This window comes from Gopherus flavomarginatus, chromosome 6, assembly GCF_025201925.1.
Source record: "Gopherus flavomarginatus isolate rGopFla2 chromosome 6, rGopFla2.mat.asm, whole genome shotgun sequence".
NCBI lineage: Eukaryota > Metazoa > Chordata > Testudines > Testudinidae > Gopherus > Gopherus flavomarginatus.
In genome coordinates, this window is record NC_066622.1 from 108,840,252 (window position 1) to 108,861,551 (window position 21,300).

General features: G+C 42.5%; 1 protein-coding gene across 7 annotated transcripts in view; it reads left to right on the forward strand.

The window, feature by feature from the left end:
* CPEB3 (cytoplasmic polyadenylation element binding protein 3) overlaps positions 1 to 21,300 on the forward strand; it is a 185,309-nt gene that overhangs the window by 146,515 nt on the left and 17,494 nt on the right. For all 7 annotated transcript variants that reach the window (XM_050959428.1, XM_050959432.1, XM_050959433.1 and 4 more), the window contains 2 exons: positions 11,048 to 11,166; positions 13,682 to 13,796. In XM_050959428.1, coding sequence (XP_050815385.1) covers positions 11,048 to 11,166; positions 13,682 to 13,796 — 234 coding nt within the window. The remainder of the gene's footprint in view (positions 1 to 11,047; positions 11,167 to 13,681; positions 13,797 to 21,300) is intronic.

Here is a 21,300-nt window from a genome sequence, read left to right on the forward strand (position 1 = left end):
GTATTTCTTCACCTACAATTAATAAAATAGGAAAATACTGAATATGGGATCAAAAGTATTGCAAGTCCATTTCAGTTTGTGGTTTGAGACCTAAACCTGGTTGGAAAATGAGTTGAGGTGTTTTTCAATAGGCAAAAAAGAAAAAAGAAAAAAAAAAAAAGGTTGACTTTAGTGAAGAATCAAAAACTGAAAATTTTCAGCCAAAACCTTTCAGCTGAAAACCCAAATTCTTGATTTAGAAATGCTGTAATCGTGCCTCAGGGGAGTTTTAGGTCAGATGCCTCATGCTCCTATTCTCTCCTATAGCCTGGGCTCCCTGGCTGGAATACATCTGCCATGATGCACCACGGTTTCCTCTGTTGCTGAGCTGCCATGGTGCAGCATGAAAGATTTCATCTGGCTGGGAAGAGAATGGGACATGAGACAAAATAGCATTTCTGAAATGAAATTTTTTGGGTTTTGGCTAAATTTCTTCCGTTTTCAACTGAAAACCAACAACTTTTTGGTTTTTATGAAAAGGAAAAATTTTCCAAGGAAAGGAGACTTTTTGCGAAAAACTTTGTCAAAAACACAATTTTCCATCAAACAGTTGATGGAAACTTTTTGGCCAGCTCAGTTGATAACTGGTTATACCTGTGTCATTTCAGTGATTGCATGTTGGGGGAAAATGTACATCAGTAATATAAATGTGGATTTGTATATTTTGATATGTGAGGAAATACAAGTATTATATTCTGGAGCTCCACACATCTGAATTTCACATTGCATATTTTAAATGGATGAAGTTATTTTTAATATACATTGAAATAAATGGTAATGCTTAAGTCGGGAATTACAAATATGGTCCAACAGCAACTATAACTCAGCCACTTTGCACAACACAGCACACCTATATTATGGTGTATATGCACTTTGGTTGTGGTGATGGTTTTGTGAGAGCTACAGCTTTGAATTTCCAGACCTGTTACATAAACTGTCAGCTATAATATTGTTGTGGCAATGATTGACTGGATGCCTTCAAATACGTTAGCTTCCTATGACCAAAACAGTCACCACAGGTCCTTATTTGACATAGCTGTGGGGAAGAGAGAGACTGTAGCCCCTGTTATTCATAACCACTATACAAGTTGTCACATTCTCACCGTGGTAGTGGCCTTGCTGTAAGCGTCCAGATAATATTTTTTACTCAAAAACAAATCCATTTAAAATAAATAAAACAAAAGATCCATTTTAAGCAGAGATGACTTAGAACTCAATTTCCAGGCAGAGGAAGGAATTCATACTCGGTTTCTCAAATATGAACCACCTCTGATGGTTTTAGTTGTGGAAAGAAGAAACCTTTTATTCAGACTCGGGTGCAGCTGAAATATTATGAGAATGACTGCCATGATGCTGGGAAGCTTGAAAAGTTCATCTTTGGTGAAATTGTCTATTTTTGGTCAGAAGAATGTGAAAATAGCTCATGAGATTTTGGCACCATTAAACCTTAACTCTCTGTGTTTCTAGTTCAGACACTAGCCTAAATCTCATTTGGACGTGCATCTGAACACCACCTAATGTTTCCTTGGCTGTATCTGAAAATCAGAGAAAGGCAGAGGATAAGTTTAAACACCAACCATCCTTGAGGATATTTACAAATCCTTCAAGACAATCTGAAATGCACTGAATTATTGCATACAGCTACACCTCTGCCCCAATATAACATGAATTCAGATATAACGCAGTAAAGCAGCGCTCCAGGGAGGCAGAGCTGTTCACTCCTGTGGCTCAAAGCAAGTTCGATATAACATGGTTTCACCTATAACGCAGTAAGATTTTTTGGCTTCCAAGGAAAGCGTTATATAAGGGTAGAGGGGGTACCTAGGGCATGGCTGAGAACTCTGTTGCTTAGCAGCCAAAGCTATACCTTCCAAACCACTTGTGGTGGTGTCATCGCCTAGAGGGAACAATATGGTCTGTTCCAGAGACTTGCCAATTATAGCCGTTTAAACACAGGTTGATATAATTATGAAAAGATGTTGGTGCATTACAGTTGTCAAAGTACATATTAGCTTTTCATTAAAAGACTTGGTTGGCCTTCAGAATGGTCTTCTGTTTTTCCTGATACAAAATACATATTTGATATTTAATTTAAATTGCATCTTGTGTGATATAAAACTTCCTTGTGCAATGTTAGCTTAAGCATGGAGCAAGTGGTCTTCATGGATATTTTCTAGTTAACTTTTGTACGGTTAGAGTTCAATGCAAATAAGTTTGTGCTTGGGAGTCCATGTGAGCAAGGAGTATCTCAGATCTTAATTTACAGATTATTAATTCTAACAAACCCAAACAACCTTAAATACTGAAAAGAAGGTAGATTTTATACAATGGGCTTTAGTAGTAACAATACTTCACACGTTCAGAACACTTTAAACATTAATTCTAAAATAAATAGTGTAGGTTTCCTATCTGAAGGTGGTTCTCTCTTGAAAATATTTAGGGAAGCAAAGAGTCAAATGAATGTAACTTTTTTGATTAATTTAACTTTGGCAGATATAGATGTTTTATTCAATTCTATCTAAGTTCTTATATATGCTTATCAGTGTAGTATTTAAATTTAACTTCAGTTATTGAATCACAACTTTTAATTATAGTGAAAGCTGATTTCTGAAGGTCTGGGATGTCCAAAACCTTTCAGTATTTGGGGGAGGCAATTGAAGTCCTGTGTTAGCCAGTTTTTTGAGAAGCTGATTCGGTGACCTGGGAGGACTGTCATGATCCCAAAGCAAAGTGCATAGAATCTCATTTTCAGAGACTCCTTGCAGTTTCCTTATTTGGCGGAGGTAATATGCTCTAGAAGAGTGAGGCAGCACAGGTTTTGCATTTGGGGTGAATTTTTCTAACAGCGGTATGTAGGGCACTGAAGTCAGGAGAGGTCTTGGCTAACCAGGGCTGCATTCGTAGTCTAGCAGCTGAACAGAATAAGCCGAGGATTTTTTGTTCAGGGTAACTTTTTTTTAATTGGATCATAACTACAGTATTTACCATATCCAAAAATGGCATTTGAATCTTGCTGCCCCAAGTTCAACAGATTCTTTACTGTGAGGTAAGAAAATCAGGAGCATCTCTGTAGATACTGATAAAAATCATCCCAAATCTTTCCCAAAATCCTGAACTAAATATTTGCTGTTTGTTTTACATGGAAGGCATTCAGATACTGTGGTAATGAGGAGCAGTATTACAAACTGTGTATAGATGTTTTTTCTTTTCTATCTTCTCTGCTGTGTGTTCCATCCAGGAAAGAAGGCACTCTCAGGGCTGGTCTACACTACGGGGGAAAATCGATCTTAGATACACAACTTCGCTACGTGAATAACGTAGCTGAAGTCGAAGTATCTAAGATCGAATTACTCACCGTCCTCACGGCGCGGGATCGCTGTCCGCGGCTCCCCCTGTCGATTCCGCAACTCCGTTTGGGTTGGTGGAGTTACGGAATCGATATAAGCACGTTCAGGGATCGATATATTGTGTCTAGATGAGACGCAATATATCGATCCCCGAGCAATCGATTGCTACCTGCCGATACGGCGGGTAGTGAAGACGTACCCTAAGGGTACGTCAGCACTATGGGATAAATTCGATTTAACATAAACCGGTTTTATAAAACAGTATAAAGTCGATTGCGCGTGGCCACACTAGGTACATTAATTCGGTGGTGTGTGTCCATGGTCCGAGGCTAGCGTCGATTTCTGGAGTGTTGCACTGTGGGTAGCTATCCCGTAGTTCCCGCAGTCTCCCCCGCCCCTTGGAATTCTGGTTTGAGAGCCCAGTGCCTGATGGGCAAAAATCATTGTCACGGGTGGTTCTGGGTACAGCCTCACCCCTCCCTAAGTGAAAGCAGCAGACAACCGTTTCGCGCCTTTTTTCCTGGGTGAACTGTGCGGACGCCATAGCACTGCAAGCATGGACCTCGCTCAGATCAACACCGCGATCGTGAACGTTGTAAACACCTCACGCATTCTCATGCAGTCTATGGTGAACCATGAACTGCAAAGCCAGGCGAGGAGGAGGAGGCGGCTACGGCAGCGCGGTGACGAGAGTGATGAGGACATGGAAACTGAATTCTCCTTAACCACGGGCCCCCTGTGCTTTGGAGCTTCTGCTGGTAATGGGGCAGGTTTTACCCATTGAACGCCAATTTTGGGCCCGAGAAACAAGCACAGACTGGTGGGACCGCATAGTTTTGCAGGTGTGGGACGATTCGCAGTGGCTGCGAAACTTTCGCATGCGTAAGAACACTTTCATGGAAGTTTGACTTGCTTTCCCCGCCCTGAAACGCCATAATACCAAGATGAGAGCAGCCCTCACAGTGGAGAGGCGAGTGGCAATAGCCCTGTGGAAACTTGCAACACCAGACAGCTACCGGTCAGTCGGGAATCAATTTGGAGTGGGAAAATCTACTGTGGGGGCTGCTGTGATGCAAGTAGCCAAAGCAATCACTAAGCTACTGCTACAAAAGGTTGTGACTCTAGGAAACGTGCAGGTCATAGTGGATGGCTTTGCTGCAATGGGATTCCCTAACTGTGGGGGGGTGATAGATGGAACCCATATCTCTATCTTGGCACCGGCGCACCAGGCCACCCAGTACGTAAACCGCAAGGGGTACTTTTCAATGGTGCTGCAAGCAATGGTGGATCACAAGGGACGTTTCACCAACATCCACGTGGGATGGCCAGGAAGGGTTCATGACGCTCGTGTCTTCAGAAGCACTGCTCCGTTTAAAATGCTGCAGCAAGGAATTTAGTTCCCAGACCAGAAAATAACTGTTGGGGATGTTGAAATGCCTGTAGTTATCCTGAGGGATCCAGCCTATCCCTTGATGCCATGGCTCATGAAGCCATACACAGGCAGCCTGGACAGTGGTCAGGAGCTGTTCAACTACAGGCTGAGCAAGTGCAGAATGGTGGTAGAATGTGCATTTCGCCGTTTAAAGGCGCGCTGGCGCACATTACTGACTCGCTCAGACCTCAGCCAAACCAATGTCCCCTTTATTATTGCTGCTTACTGTGTGCTCCACAATCTCTGTGAGAGTAAGGGGGAGAGGCTGAGGCAAATCACCTGGCCGCTGATTACGTGCAGCCAGACACCAGGGTGATTAGAAGAGAACACCGGGAAGCTGTGCGCATCAGAGAAGCTTTGAAAACGAGTTTCATCACGGGCCAAGGTATGGTGTGACTCCTGTGTTTATTTTCCCTTGATTGACTAATTCCCTGTAAGAAACCCACCCTCCCCCTTCGATTACAGCTTGCTTAAGAAAATAAAGTGACTATCATTTAAAAATCATGTATTCTTTATTAAAAAGCTCATTATAAAAAGAGGGAGAGAACTGGCAAGGTAGCCCGGGTGCGGTTTGGGAGGAGGATAGGAGGGAAGGAAAAGGCCACTAAAATCATTTCAAAGTAATGACAGCCTTTTGGTTGGGCTGTCCACAGGGGTGGAGTGGGTGGGTGCACAAAGCCTTCCCCCACGTGTTCTTACACGTCTGGGTGAGGAAGACTTGTAACATGGTGAGTACTGAGGGTGGTGACACAGGGACTGCAGTGGCACTCTGTGACCTCGCTGCTCTTCCTGAAGCTCCACCAGACGTCGGAGGATGTCAGTTTGATCACGCAGCAGCCCCAGCATTTCATTCCGCCACTGCTGATCTTCCTGCCTACACCTCTGATCTTCCTGCCGCAACCTCTCATCTCGAGCGTCTCTCCTGTCCTCACGTTCACTGGCATCTTTCCTGTAATTTGATACCACATCCTTCCACTGATTCAGATGAGCTCTTTCATTGCAGGTTACTTCCATGATTTCCGAGAACATTTCGTCTCGCGTCCTCTTCTTCCTCCGCCTTATCTGAGCTAGCCTTCGGGATGGAGTAGGGAGGCTTGAAAAATGTGCAGCTGCATGAGGGAGGGAAAAAAGGGAGAGAAGTATTTAAAAAGATACATTTTACAGAACAATGGTTATACTCTTTCACAGTGAACAACACTATTCACCTTACACACCACATGTGATTTCACTACAAGGTTGCATTTTGCATCTTAAGTTTGAGTGCCTGGGCTCTGATGTTACAGATCTCACAGACGCAGGTCCAGGCATCAGAATTCAGCTTGCATGCGTCCATGGTAAGCCATTGTCTTTCGGCTTCAGCAGCCTTCACTTCCATTCAGAGAAGCCACCCCCACACTCCCTCCAATTCTCTAGGATGATCGCTTTGCCCCCTCCCCCCACCGCATGGCTGGTATCATGGAAGATCACTGCTAATCACCCCCTTCCCCTCCACCGCGTGGCTGGTAGCTGGGAAGATTCCTGCTAGCCAAACGTGAGAAAGCTCAGCGCTATCGTTCCTCCCCTCCCGCTGCTTGGCTACATGCAAGGAAGGATTTCTTGTAAGCAACAGGCAAACAGCCCTGTAGGAAAAAGGCCATCTCTGTCCCCTTAATTAAATTCCTGAATTTCAACCAGGTTACCATGAACGATATCAATTTGCTGAGGATAACAGAGTGAGATAAAGAACGGATGTTTCTTGAATGCCTGCAATCACTGGGACCATACGCAGCTATGCTTTGTCATGCAATGATACCCGATTACTTGCTACATGCATGGCGTGGTAAAGTGTCCTACCATGGTGGATGGAACAAGGCTGCCTTGCCCAGAAACCTTCTGCAAAGGCTTTTGGAGTACCTCCAGGAGCGCTTCATGGAGATGTCCCTGGAGGATTTCCGCTCCATCCCCAGACATGTTAACAAACTTTTCCAGTAACTTTACTGCCCGCAAATGCATCCCAAGCCCTCAGGGCAAATCAATCATTAAAAAAAGCTTGCTTTTAAACCATGCTTTGTGTTTACAAAGATACACTCACTAAAGGTACACTCACCAGAGGTCACTTCCATGGCTTCACTGTCTGGGCTAGTGGCTTGGGAGGGCTGGGACGGTAATTCCGTCTGGGTCAGAAAAAGCTCCTGGCTGTTGGGGCTAACGGGGTGCTGTGTGCTCTCTCCAAGCTCGTCCTCCTCTTCCTCCTCCTCACCTTCCTCGTCCGCATAATCCTCAGGCATGGCTGAGATTACAACCCTCACCACGGAATCCAAGGACGAAGGGGGGGTAGTGGTGGCGCAGCCCCCTAGAATTGCATGCAGCTCAGCGTAGAAGCGGCATGTTTTCGGCCCTGCCCCAGACCTTCCGTTTGCCTCTGGTTTTCTAGTAGGCTTGTCTGAGCTCCTTCACTTTCACTCTGCACTGCACTGAGTCCCTGGTGTGGCCTCTCTCCTTCATGGTCTTGGAAATTTTTTCAAAAGTTTTTTTCATTTCGTCTTTTTGAACAGAGTTCTGTTAGCACTGAATCCTCTCCCCATATAGCGATCAGATCCAGTACCTCCCGTGTGGTCCATGCTGGAGCTCTTTTTCTGTTCTCAGGAGACTGCTTTGTTACCTTTGCTGATGAGCTCTGCGTGGTCACCTGTGCTGATCAGAGCTCCACGCTGGCCAAACAAGAAATGAAATTCAAAAGTTTGCGGGGTTTTTCCTGTCTACCTGGCCAGTGCATCCGAGTTCAGATAGCTGTCCAGAGCGGTCAGTGGTGCACTGTGGGATATGGCCCGGAGGCCAATACCATCGATTTGCGGCCACACTAACCCTAATCTGATATAATAATACCGATTTTAGCGCTCCTCTTGTTGAGGAGGAGTACAGAAACCAATTTAAAGAGCCCTTTATATCGATTTAAAGGGCATCGTAGTGTGGACGGGTGCGGCATTAAATCGGTTTAATGCTGCTAAAATTGGTATAAACACGTAGTGTAGACCAGGCCTAAGAGACTGTTCAGACAAAATGTCCAAATGAATTTTGCAGACCAAAAATAATCATACGATGTATGGACAAGCATCCACATTTTGGAGTGCTTAGCTTAATCTCTGAATTTTAAGATTGTTTACTAACCAGTGGAAATATTGGTTTGAATCAGAATATTCTTAACATTTGGAGCTAATTTTTGGACTGAAGTATATAGGGTACTGAAGTCTGCCTATGAGTTTAAACACCATGCCTCCACCCCAAAAAAATGAATTGAGCAATGAAATATGATTAGTGGTGGAAAGCGAGGGAATGCTGTAGTCCAGGGGTGGGCACACTATGGCTACAACTAGCTCTTCAGATGTTTTAATCCGGCCCTCGAGCTCCTGCCGGGGAACAGGGTCCGGGGCTTGCCCTGCTCTAGGGCTCCAGCAAGGGAGTGGGGTCGGGTGCTTGCTCTGCACTGCATGTACCATGGTTCCGCGCAGCTCCCGGAAACAGCAGCATGTACCCCCTGCAGCTCCTACATGTAAGGCTGCAGGGACGGGGCAGCTGTCAAAGCAGCCTAGCCATGCCTCTGCTAGAAGCTGGAGAGGGGACATGCTGCTGCTGCTGCTGCTGCTGCTGCTGCTGCTGCCAGGAGCTGCTTGAGGTAAGTGCCTCCCAGAGTCTGCACCTCTCACCCCCTCCCATGCCCTATCCCCCTCCCGTTCTCTGAACTCCTCCGTCCCAGCCCAGAGCAACCTCCTACATCCACTGCCCCAGCCTGGAGCCCCCTCCTGCACCTTAAACTCCTCATTTTTGGCCCCACCACAGAGCCCGCACCCCCTGCCTGAGCCCAGACCCCCCACCCCCCCGCATCCCAATCCCTAATTTTGTGAGCATTCATGGCCTGCCATACAATTTCCACACCCAGATGTGGCCCTTGGGCCAAAAAGTTTGCCCACTCTGATATAATATCTTCCAAGTGTTCAGTTTCACGATTGGGGTGGAGAGCATTTGATAGGGCCGATCAGCTGCCAAACAGAACACATCTCTAATTGGGATAGTGAACAGATTTTACTTCTTACTGAGCAGGTTCATTATAAGGTAAAGAAAACATAATAGCTGCACAGATTGGAAAATAAAATGGAGATAACATGAAAACAATGATAAATACATATTCTGAATCCATTACAAGTCTGGGAACTCAAATTCCATGTGATACTGTGATTAGTCAGTTTAAATTGAATTAATATATACATTAAAATATAAAATTTCTTCAAGGATTTATCAGTTTGGTGTGTAGGCAGCAAGTTACTGTAGTACTAACACAATGAACTGTGTGGCTTTTGTCGACATATGCCATGGGTTTTAGTCAGTGTCTCAGTAGATCATAGCTATAGTTGTTGCAACCTTTCCATTATAACTCCAAGTTCTTAGCAAGTGCCCAAGACTTTCTGAAACACACTCCTTCTATGGTGAAATTTTAAAGGCTGTTGTCTGTTCAATGATGAATACACTTGGCCTATTAAATTTTTGTGCAACTTTTCTTTGAATATCTCTAGTATAAAGATGGTGAGCAGTAGAAAGTTGAAGTCTTGTAGGGCAATAACCTTTGAAGGGCAGAGATGTTGTGCAATGTCTCAGTGAAAATTTGATTTTGAACACTAAATTTTAATTTCTTAGCACATGTACAAAATTTAAAAAAATTAAACAAGCAAAAAAAATTGCACTAAGAAAGCTATCCACAGTCACTACTTCAAAATTCTACTTGAGATCCTCTTCACTGCTGCCTCCCCAATAAAACTTGGGAATGCAATTAACCTAGCTAGGTGCCTTTTTAGTCAGTGCCCCTGACTGAGAATCTTCTGCTAGCAGTCCTTTTGAGAGGAATGCTAGCTCAAGCAGTTGCTACAGAACTGTGTGAAGAAAGGAACTCTCTAAGGTAGGCAAGGTCCAAACTGTGAAGGTGAAAGCCACTATCAAAACAGTGAGTGGGAAATCATCTGGTAGCTACTCCTAACTATTCAGCGCAGGTGTAACACAGACTACTGGAAGTTCCCTACAACTGGGCAGCTGCATTCAATACTAACTGTAATTACCAAATGGTCATAAGATCTAATTTAGTGTAGAAGCATTGCCATAATTTACCTTTGTCTTTTTATTCCAAAATTTAACCTGTTAGGGATACATGTTAAGAATATCTGAGGCTTAACTTTATACTGTACAAAAGCTTGTCTCATATCTCGGTAGTCTCAACTAAAATTAAAATTTTGATTTAAAATATATCTTGTTTGCAGAATATTTGTGGGTCAGAAGGCACTCCAATTCTCAATCCATAATCTTTCAGTTGTTGACAGCTTTCCCTCAAGATTACCTTATTTCAGCACTTTTTTAGAGGGGAACTTTAAAGAAAATCTGAGCCTTTGAGTGATCAGAGCATGAGAAAGTTTCATGATCTAAAACAAGTGGTAATCTTTTATATAAGTGGCAGTCTAAAAGTCCAATTTAAGTAAATCATGGTCTTCAGTGAGGATTGCGTGCGTTAGGAGATTTGATTTAGAAATATATTTAGGAAATAAGGCTACATTATGAATGAATGAGAATATACATTTTCCCCTTGCCAACATATGTATGTTCAGGATAGAAATATTCAGGTTATCTGTATGCAGGTTTTCATTCCATGGACCTTCCCACATAGTTCCCCCCCCCCCTTGTATATTGTCTGAAACTGCCTCAACACTATTGCTTTATTTAAGATGACAAATGCTTGTAAGAGCACAAATATAGATCTGTTATAGTTGTGGGCTAATCTTCCACAATTTTTTCTGTTTTTTCCAGCCATTCTGTATTTGTTTAGAACCGTTAAAGTATATAAAGAAAACAAACTTTCCAAAAACTTTTTTTCTCCGCTGTGATACCAACACCGTATGCAGCATCAAAACAAAAATAAGAGTGATGGTGGGGAAACCTGCTTTCTCCATGTGATCCTATGGCAGGATTCCTTTTGAAAGTATATTATTATTGGATTAACTTCAGTACAGTTAGCAACAATGTTACACTTTTATTGCCATCTATGTACTGGGACAAATAAAAGTAATTCAGAGTCTTAGTGAAGTATCAAAACCAACTGCTTACAAGATATTTGCAGTTCTTGGATTTTCTTTTTTTGTGTTCTCTGTTTTGACCTATCTTTCAAAAGTTTTCATCTATTTTTTTTCCTTTTTGTGCCTTTGTCCTTTCCAAGGTTATGCCTTTTTGCTGTTCCAAGAGGAAAGTTCTGTACAAGCACTGATAGATGCCTGTCTGGAAGAAGATGGAAAACTTTACCTATGTGTGTCAAGCCCCACCATCAAGGACAAACCAGTAAGCAGTATACAAAGTGCCTTGGCTGCTAACCAACTTCCCCTTGCCAATTCAAAAGCAAATAAATATGCAAGCATTTTTCCCCGGGTGTAACTGTTAAACTGGTTCTGTTGGTGTTCCTTTACTAGGCTTACTTTCTTATGTTAGCATAATTTGGCTTCTTCAGAAGCTAATAAATGTCACCGTTTGTTTAAACTTTTACGTTGGTACTTCCAGTACCATATCGTAACAGAATGTGTCCTGTTATAATGTCACCTATATTAAAAAAAATAAAATAAAATAAAATAAATGCTTTAGTTTTTTTGCCTATATTGTTTTATTTTTATTTTTTAAAAGCCCCTATGATTTAAAAAAAGAAAACTCGTTAATTTAGGCAGCCTTGCCAGTATTTCATTGCTTTCAATTCTGCATTTGCTAGCTAAGCAATTTATAATCTTTCATGCCTTTCACTTACTGTAGCAAGTCTGCTTTGACCCAGATTTGATTTATAAAAGAAGGTTTATTAAAACCAATGAAAAGCATCTAGTTGTGCACTTCTGATGGACAAATGAGGAGTAGGGTAATATCAGAAAGAAGGAAAACATGTTTGAGGTATATTCTTGCTGAGTCATTTTGCTAGAGCTAATCAGATTTTAACTGGATTCTTCTAAAGGGTTTTTTAAAATAAACATATATTCAGGCAGATATTTATTGGTATAGAAAATTTTAAATATATTTTTTCTAGTTAACATCCCTCAAAATGTATTGCTGGTTGAATGTCTGATACCTTTTAGTATTCCCTCCCCTTTTTTATTCTAAATTACTTCCATAAAGACTCCCTATAATCAAGGATGAACAATTATCCCTATTACTACTGAATCTATTAAAAATAAACTATTGGAAAAGACCTAGTTACTAAGATAATGTTTTTAAATTATTTAGAAAGTAAAGTGACATTGTAGATGTAACCTTGGCTTTTGATGTAAAAACCAAGCATTTTTATGTTGTCTGCAGTCAGAAATGAGCTAGTGGATAACTGCTTCAGTTGCTTGCAGATAGTGGTACATTATGTACATGATACAATTTCCACTTCAGCACAACGGGCTCATATTACTCACGATTAGCTAGAATAGAGATTTAATCTTGTTAAATTATACAAAGAGGTCCATCCTGTTTTATAACTGCCAATGGGACATTACAAGAAACTCTCTGGAATTGCTGGCACTGTGTTAAATCCTGGAAATAGAGGACTTCTTCTGTACTACCAGTCTTAAGTGGACAGGTTTACATAAAGAGGGGCTAAAACTGCATGTGTGGTGGTATTATTGAGATAGTTGTTATTTTACTAATTTACAGGAATGACAACTCCGTTTAGGCCATTAATGTAAAGCATTTCTCTAAACGTAGTCTGGGCCTAACTTTCTTCTGCAAAGGGTAATGTCAATCATATATCACCTGTTTGTCTGTAGTCATGTTCACAACTATTTATCACCTATTCTAATTTTTTTTAAATTGGACATACTGAGGAGCTTGGGTTGCAATCCTGTAAATATTTAGTCATTGAGGCTTGTCATGTAAATAATGTAATGTATGCACTTAATTTCTTGCAGAGTAGGGCCTTATTCTTTATATCATTGCAATTATTATTATATATGTTAAAGTTAAGATATTATATGCATAATCCTTCCAGAGTAGTTCTTAACGAAATGCATATAAAAGGCTCACGGGTGCCTTTTTTAATTAAAAGATTAGACCTTGCATGGGTGAATGAAAATTGAAATGCAATGGCAAATCCAAATGATGCTTACACATTTCACTTATTCAGGGGTTGTAGTGGTGAGCAGGCTTATCCAAATGGCTTTTGAGCAGAATTCTTAGTTCTGTACAATCTGATGACTTTCTAACAGTCCACTATCTAGCTGGCTGCTTAACTAAACTGAACAAGTGCACTTACATTTCTGCAATCCTCTTATTTTAAATAGGAATTAATTCCATTTCCTCTTCCCTCTTTTTCAACTTTTACAATTAATATGTAACTAGAAGAAAGCTGAATGTTCAACCGGCATCCTTAAATTCACAATATAAATGATAAAGCTCTGAATGTCCTTTTATATATTCCATATTCCTAATAAAGGAGGCTGAAGGAGGAAGCAGATTAGGGAGAGAATGGGGTGGCTGCATTTGCACAAGGAAATCTAACTCAAGCCTGGCCTCTAGAGGTGATAAATGTACTGTCTGTTTATCAAGTAAACACTGTAAACTGTACATTCTGAATACCTACATAGATAAATGATATACTTGCATCATTTTTACTTTCACATTCTATCATTTTACTATTTTATCTTTAAAAAAGAGTGTGTGTGTGTGTGTGTATATATATATATGTGTGTGTGTGTGTGTGTGTGTGTGTGTGTGTATATATATTCTAATCAGATTTTACATATGTAAATGTTTAACAGCTGATTCTTAATTCTTATTACTTTGTTTAGGGTAAGTTAGCAATAAAGTGAAGACAAAGTTGACATCTTTCTTTCAGGTGCAAATTCGACCTTGGAACCTAAGTGACAGTGATTTTGTAATGGATGGTTCTCAGCCATTGGACCCAAGAAAAACTATCTTTGTAGGGGGAGTTCCACGTCCCCTCCGAGCTGGTGAGTTGAAATAGAAGAAAAGTTAGGCTAGGCCATACTATCAGTACTGGTTTCAGATTCTGAGACAATGACATTCCATCTGTTTCAGAGACTTTTGAAGAATTTGTGGTTTACTTTCTAAGCATATCAGTTTCTTATGTCCTTAAGACAGAAGAATATATATAAGAATATAACTTCTGAGAACTTCCGACCTTTGAAATTAATTACTAGTTAAGACAATGAATCAATTGTTTAGTAGTAGAAATTAAGTAAAAGTTTAAGATTCAAATTTTCATATTGCCCTTGAATTTGGGGGCTGCCTTATTTAAGGTGACCAATTCAGTTAAGTACTTACTTTAAGCTCCCACTAACTTAAATTGGAGTTGTGGTTGCTCAACAGCTCTGAAAACCAGACCAGTTCTAATGAAGTCATTTAAAAAAAAATGGGCCTAACTGCTTTTGTCTACATTTTTTTCCAGGCCTATTATGAATTGTAGTTCATGTTTGAAAAATGCCTTTGAACAGTAAATTTAGAATTTTTCCAGAGCAAGACAAACCATTTTTTGGTATTGATATATTAATTTGCAAGCTTCTAAGATTAGTTTTAGAAATTAATTTAGAGCATTTGAAAGCAGTACAGCAAATCTCTTTTTCTGAATCTTATGGGTTCCTTTCACCTTGACAGTACCTCTTTACTGTGACCAATATCATGGTTGCTTATTTTGGACTGAATTCCTACTGCCAGTTCATGAACTCACTACCTAAAGGATGACTCTTCATATTTTATTAAAGAATCTGAGAACTTACTAGTTACATTATGCTATTATTTCGCTGTCCACCTGCATGGAGTTGGAGTCTATTTTGTTTGATTGAATTACTCTAATTTCTAATTTGTGGTTTGTTTTTTTATATTAAAAACATAGGAATTGGCATATATAGTTATCCCTTAGTGATACTTTTGTATCAGACTAAAAGTAATGTAATTAAACACATTCCATACTTGTGTTATGAATACCCGCCCCCCTCCACACACACAATTTGTAGTAGTTACTAGAATTAGAACACAAATTTAGTTATTTACTTTTTGTACTTTAGCCTGGAAAATAAAAAATAACTAGCTTGGTGTAATCAGGAAGGCCAAACTACAGTTGAAGTTCCAGCTAGCAAGGGAGTGAAGGGTAACAAGAAGGGTTTCTACAGGTTTGTTTGCAACAAGAAGGTGGTCAGGGAAAGTGTGGTACCCTTACTGAATGGAGGAGAGAACCTAGTGACAGGTGATGTGGAAAAAGCTGGAGTACTTAATGCTTTTTTTGCCTCACCCTTCACAGACAAGGTCAGCTCCCAGACTGCAGTACTGGGCAGCACAGTATAGGGAGAAGGTGAGCAGCCCTCAGTGATGAAATAACAGGTTAAGGACTATTTAGAAAAGCTGGACATGCCCAAGTCCATGGAGTTGGATGCAATGCATCCGAGAGTGCTGCGGGAGATGGCCGATGTTATTGCAAAGCCATTGGCCTTTGAAAACTCATAGTGGTCCGGGGAGGTCCCAGATGATTGGGAAAAGGCAACTATAGTGCCTATCTTTTAAAAAGGGAAGAAGGAGAATCCAGGGAACTACAGACCAGTCACACTCACCTCAGTCCCCAGGAAAATCATGGAGCAGGTCCTCAAGGAATCCATTTTGAAGCGCTTGAAGAGGAAGGTGATCAGGAACAGTCAACATGGGTTAACCAAGGGCAAGTCATATCTGACCAACTTGATTGCCTTCTATGATGAGATAACAGGCTCTGTGGATATGGGGAAAGTGGTGGACATAATATGCCTTGACTTTAGTAAAGCTTTTGATATGGTCTCTCGCAGTATTCTTGCCAGCAAGATAAAAAAGTATGGATTGGATGAATGAACTAAAAGGTGGATAGAAAACTGGCTAGATCGTCTGGCTGAACGGGTAGTGATCAACGGCTAGACATCTAGTTGACAGGCACTATCAAGCGGAGTGCCCCAAGGGTCATTCCTGGGGCTGGTTTTGTTCAACATCTTTATTAGTGATCTGGGTGATGAGATGGATTGCACCCTCAAAAGGTTTACGGATGGCACTAAGTTGGGGGGAGAGGTAGATACAGTGGAGGGCAGGGATATGGTCCAGAGTGACCTAGACAAATTGGAGAATTGGGTCAAAAGAAATCTGTTGAGGTTCAACAAGGACAAATACAGAGTTCTGCACTTAGGCAGGAAGAATCCCATGCACCGCTACAGGCTGGGGACTGACTGGTTAAGTAGCAGTTCTGCAGAAAAGGACCTGGGGATTACAGTGGACAAGAGGCTGGATATGAGTCAACAGTGTGCCCTTGTTGCCAAGAAGGCTAATGGCATATTGGGCTGCATTAGTAGGAGAATTGCCAATAGATCGAGGGAAGTGATTGGCACTGGCGAGGCCACATCTGGAGTACTGCGTCCAGTTTTGGGCCCCTCATTACGGAAAGCATGTGGACAAATTGGAGAGAGTCTAGCGGAGGGCAATGACAGGGCTGACCGGGGAGAGGGGCAAGTGGGGCAATTTGCCCCAGGCTCTGGGCTCCGCAGGGGCCCCCATGAGAATGGCTGAGGCTCCTTCCCCAGCACCACCCAACTCCATCTCCACCCCTCACCCGGAGCCTCAGCACATCCTGGACAGCTTCAGCATGGCTCCGGCGGGGCCCCTGAGCCCCACCCTGCTCAGAGCCAGGTAGTAGGGGGCGGGGCTGCGAGCTCTGGGCCGAGCAGAGCCCTGCCCCCTTACCACGTGGCTCTGAGTGGGGTGGGGCTCAGGGGCCCCTCCAGAGCTGCGCTGCCTCTGTCAAGGGACGCTGCTGGATGGGCTGAGGCTCCAGGGCTGGAGGGAGCCGGGGGTAAGGGGTCGGAGGGGTTGGCTAAGGGGCAGGAAGTCCCAGGGACAGTCAGGACACAGGGAGGGGGCCGAGGTTGTGGGGGGCGGTCAGGGGACAGAGAATGAGGGGGTTGGATCGTGGGTGTTCCGGGGGTCTGTCAGGACTCAGCGGGGGTGGGGTGGATAGGGGTCGGGGCAGTCAGGGGACAGGGAGCAGGTTGGGGTCCCGGAGTGGTGGTTGGGGGGGGTCTCTGGGGGACGGTGAGGGGAAAAGGAGCAGGATGGGTCGGGAATTGTGAGGGGGGCGGGCAGTCGGGGGACAGGAAGTGGGTGGGGGTCAGATAGGGGGCAGGGCCAGGCTGTTCGGGAGGCGCACAGCCTTCCCTACCCTAAAACTCATTCAGCAGTTTGAGGCTTGCAGAAGAGCCAAGCTGTTAGCTTTTCCATTAGGGCTACCATCCCTTTTACTTCTTAAATGCCAAATTATAGTCTATATTTAATGTCAGTGCCATAGGGAGATTCATGTCAGGGGAGGGTAGCTTCATTTAAAATTAGCCACTGGGGGAGGGATCACATGAGAAGAGCAATACCCTTCCCAACTCTACCCGCCCCTGCATTCCCTGAGGCTCCAGAGGGATTAATTCAGTGGTTCTCAAACTTTTATACTGGTGACCTCTTTCACATAGCAAACCTCTGAGTGTGACCCCCCCTTATAAATTAAAAACACTTTTTAATATATTTAACACTTATAAATGCTGGAGGCAAAGCGGGGTTTGAGGAGGAGGCTGACAGCTCGTGACCTCCAGTAATAACCTCGTGACCCCCGAGGGGTCCTGACCCCCAGTTTGAGAACCCCTGGGTTAACTTAATTTTAGCACCCTGTGTCAATTCACATGGATGTGCTATTTTGAGCATTTCAGTTTTCACAACATAGGCTCATCCCAGATTCTGGAACAAGCTCAAATGCTCAGTTCGTGGAGTATGTACATAAGCTATACTAAAGACAAACCCACAGTAACTGTCTCCAGTTTGTGAAGGACCCCATGGAGCCAGTGTCTAGGAAACAGATAAATGCATGGAAGTTAAGTCCATTAATGGCTATTAGCCAGGATGGGTAAGGAATGGTGTCCCTAGCCTCCATTTGTCAGAGGGTGGATATGGATGGCAGGAGAGAGATCACTTGATCATTACCTGTTAGGTTTACTCCCTCTGGGGCACTTGGCATTGGCCATTGTCGATAGACAGGATACTGGGCTGGATGGACCTTTGGTTTGACCCAGTATGGCTGTTCTTATGTTCTAACCTAAATGAATCCAAAGTTATGGAGACAGATTTGAGTCAAGGAAGCCAGCAGAGTATCAGAAACCTGGAAAAATCTCTGACTGGATGGGCTCAGCATTTGGTCACAAGCTGAGGTAGTTCAAAAGTTTGTTTGTTTTTTTTAAGCAGAATTTTTTTTATTTTTTCTTTAAACAATCAAACACAGCAAGCAGCAAATATTTGGCCACATACTTCTGAAACCCCAAACCATATTCAGGTTTTGGCAGACTAATTTCAGCTTTTCAATTAAAAAAACACAACAAATTTTGAAGGAAAGCAGACATTGTTCATGATTTTGTTTGTTTGTTTGTTTTTAAAAAACCCTAATTTTCGATCCAGAAAAAGTTTTGACGGAAAATATTTGTCCAACCCTTTTAATGAGCGTTAGTGCCTTTTAGCACTAGCTGATGCTGAGAACCAGTGATACCTTGTAAAAAAGTTTTCTCAAAACTGGGTTTGTGCTGAGATGCAGAAGGTTTATTTTTCCTAGGGCCACCCGGTGGGGGGGGGGTGCGCAAATGGGGCAATTTGAGCTGGGCCCCACAGGGGTCCCCACGAGAATATAGTATTGTATAGTATTGCAATTTTTTTTTATGGAAGGGGCCTCCAAAATTGCTTTGCCCCAGGCCCCTTGAATCCGCTGGGCGGCCCTGGGCAATGAATATGATTAGGGGCTGGGACACATGACTTATGAGTAGAGGCTGAGGGAACTGGGCTTATAGTTAGCCTGCAGAAAAGAAGAGTGAAGCAGGATTTGACAGCAGCCTTCAACTACCTGAATGAGGGTTCCAAAGAGGATGGAGCTAGGCAGTTCTCAGTGGTGGCAGATGACACAACAAGGACAATGGTCTCAAACTGCAGTAGGGGGAGGTCTAGGTTGGATATTAGGAAAAACTATTTCACCGGGAGGGTGGTGAAGCACAGGAATGGGTTACCTAAGGAGGTGGTGGAATCTCCTTCCTTAGAGGTTTTTAAGGCCCAGCTTGATGAAGCCCTGGCTGGGATGATTTAGTTGGGGTTGGTCCTGCTTTGAGCAGGATATTGGACTAGACCTCCTGAGGTCTCTTCCAACTCTAATCTTCTGTGATTCTAATTTCACTTTCAAGGTTCTTGTGCACTAGCACAACACAGCAATGCTTGAATTGGCATAGCCAACTCGGGCAGGCAGAATAACCTTTAGTGCCCCTACATGGAGCCATAGAGCTGGTTTTGTGAAGGCTTGTTCTTTGTTCCCCCACAGAAGATCACTTCCACCTCCAAGTTCTACTAAGAACCTAGACTTGCTCAATCCTGACCCGAAACCTCAGTCAGCTTGTTTGTCCCTTTTCCATCGTTCCCTAACCAGCCTGTTCTGTACTGCCTCTCCCCCGTCACAGTCAACCTGTCCTAACTAGTAAATGTTCTCTATATTATAAAATAAAATAGCTATGTACTATCTTAAGAGTGGGAAAGAGCAGCAACTGATTGTAAAAGGGATCTGAATCAAGTGAGTCTGTAGAGGGTGCCAGAGGTGCTAGAACCATCCCTGTATATAAGAAATATTAAGTGGAATGTTTCATATCTATAAAAAATCAATGTATATGTTTTTAAAAATACACTCTTATAATTAGTTTTAGTGGGGATTTCTATTTAAAAAAACCTAAGTTTGAGGACCAATTAGATAGTGTCCCTTTAAAGTTTTTCAGTTTATTATTTACTGTTGTTATATTTGTATTCTTATAGTGACTGGAAGCCCTAGTCCTGGACCAGGACCCCATTGTGTTAGGTATTGTACAAAGAAATGTAGCCCCTGTCAGCAAAATACGTCGTAGAGAATGTTAAATCTCACTGGGCCCAAAAGATAGGTCTGGTTAAATAAAATATATAATATTCTAAAGGGTTAATATTGTACAAGTTTTAATGAATTGTTTGGATTTAAAATATTGCCCTACGATGTTTTCAAACTTGAACACTGCTGCAGTGAGTTAATGCATGAGAATCTGAACATGGAACTGGCTAGAAAATCTCTACAAACAAACTTAAATTGGCTATTTTTTCCCAAGCAGAGCTGAAAGTTAATGTTTGTACATATATTAGGAAATTGATTTTAAATAATAATTTTTAATTGGACAACGTCCTTTTTACAAACTCACTAAATCATAAACTCTAAACTAGTCTCAACTTGATATTTATTATAAGGACCCAATTCTGAAAGCTGTATACATTAATCATATTAAGTTTAGTGGGGGTGATTACATGCTAAATATTCAAACCATCCAGTTTTTAAAATTTGCACTTACCGGTGACACTGTAGTATATTTCCATGCAAATATTGATGTGTATGTATGGAGGCACCAACACTTACGAAATTATCACAAATATTGTGATCTTATGAATGGCAAGAGGCTCAGAAATTCATCTTCAGCCACCTGCAGCTTCTGCTCTGGCTACTTCTGCTTGGTCCAATTTTGGTTGTTGGGTTTAGTGTGCAGGTGCTGGGTGGTGTTGGTGGCCTGTGATATACAGGAGGTCAGACTAGGTGATGTGGTGGCCCCTTCTGGCCTTAAACTCTGACTGTGACCCAGATCGTCATTAACTGAGATAGGAGGGCAGAGAGGATCCTGGCAGGCAGCCCCCTTCTTGCTCCTAGCACAGCAGCTTTCCCTGGAGACTGGGAGGAAGCTGGAGGGCACTGCTGGACCCTGCTGTAGGATGGGGCTGGGAGAGGAGCTTGAGGGGATCATTAGAACTTGCTGGAAAAGTGGGGTTATGAGGAATAATGACAATCCAGTGTATGCAGCATTTTGCTTGTACTGAGGTGTCATGGTTTGGAACTCACCAGGAGGGGCTGCGGGACTGAATTGTTCAGAAAAAGAATGCTTCCATCCCAGCTACTTAGCCTACTGTTGCTTGGGGAACTGATATTCCTACAGCAAAAGAAAAACCCTCTTCATTGCTGTAGGCTGCATTTATGCTACAAGGTTATGCCAGCATAGCTATGGCACTATAGCTATGCTGTTATAAGTTCCCATAGCATAGAGGGTCCTCAGTCTACAGAAGGTTATTGTGAGTCACCAAATGGCATTATTGCAAATGGTATTTTGATCTGAATGTGTAGAAGTTAATTCTCAAAGAAATGTTTGTCAGCTGTAATGTAGCACTTGAAGTTGAACATTATCACTAGTAAAATTGGTTCTTTGCCTGAATATCTCTGTCTAGAAACTGTCTAAGACTTTCTTGAAACGTCTCCTTTGGCACAGAGTTGAAGTCTTTGAATCATGCTCTGAGGACTTCGGTAACTCAGCCAGAGGTTATGGGTATATTACAGGAATGGGTGGGTGAGGATCTGATGTGCAGGGG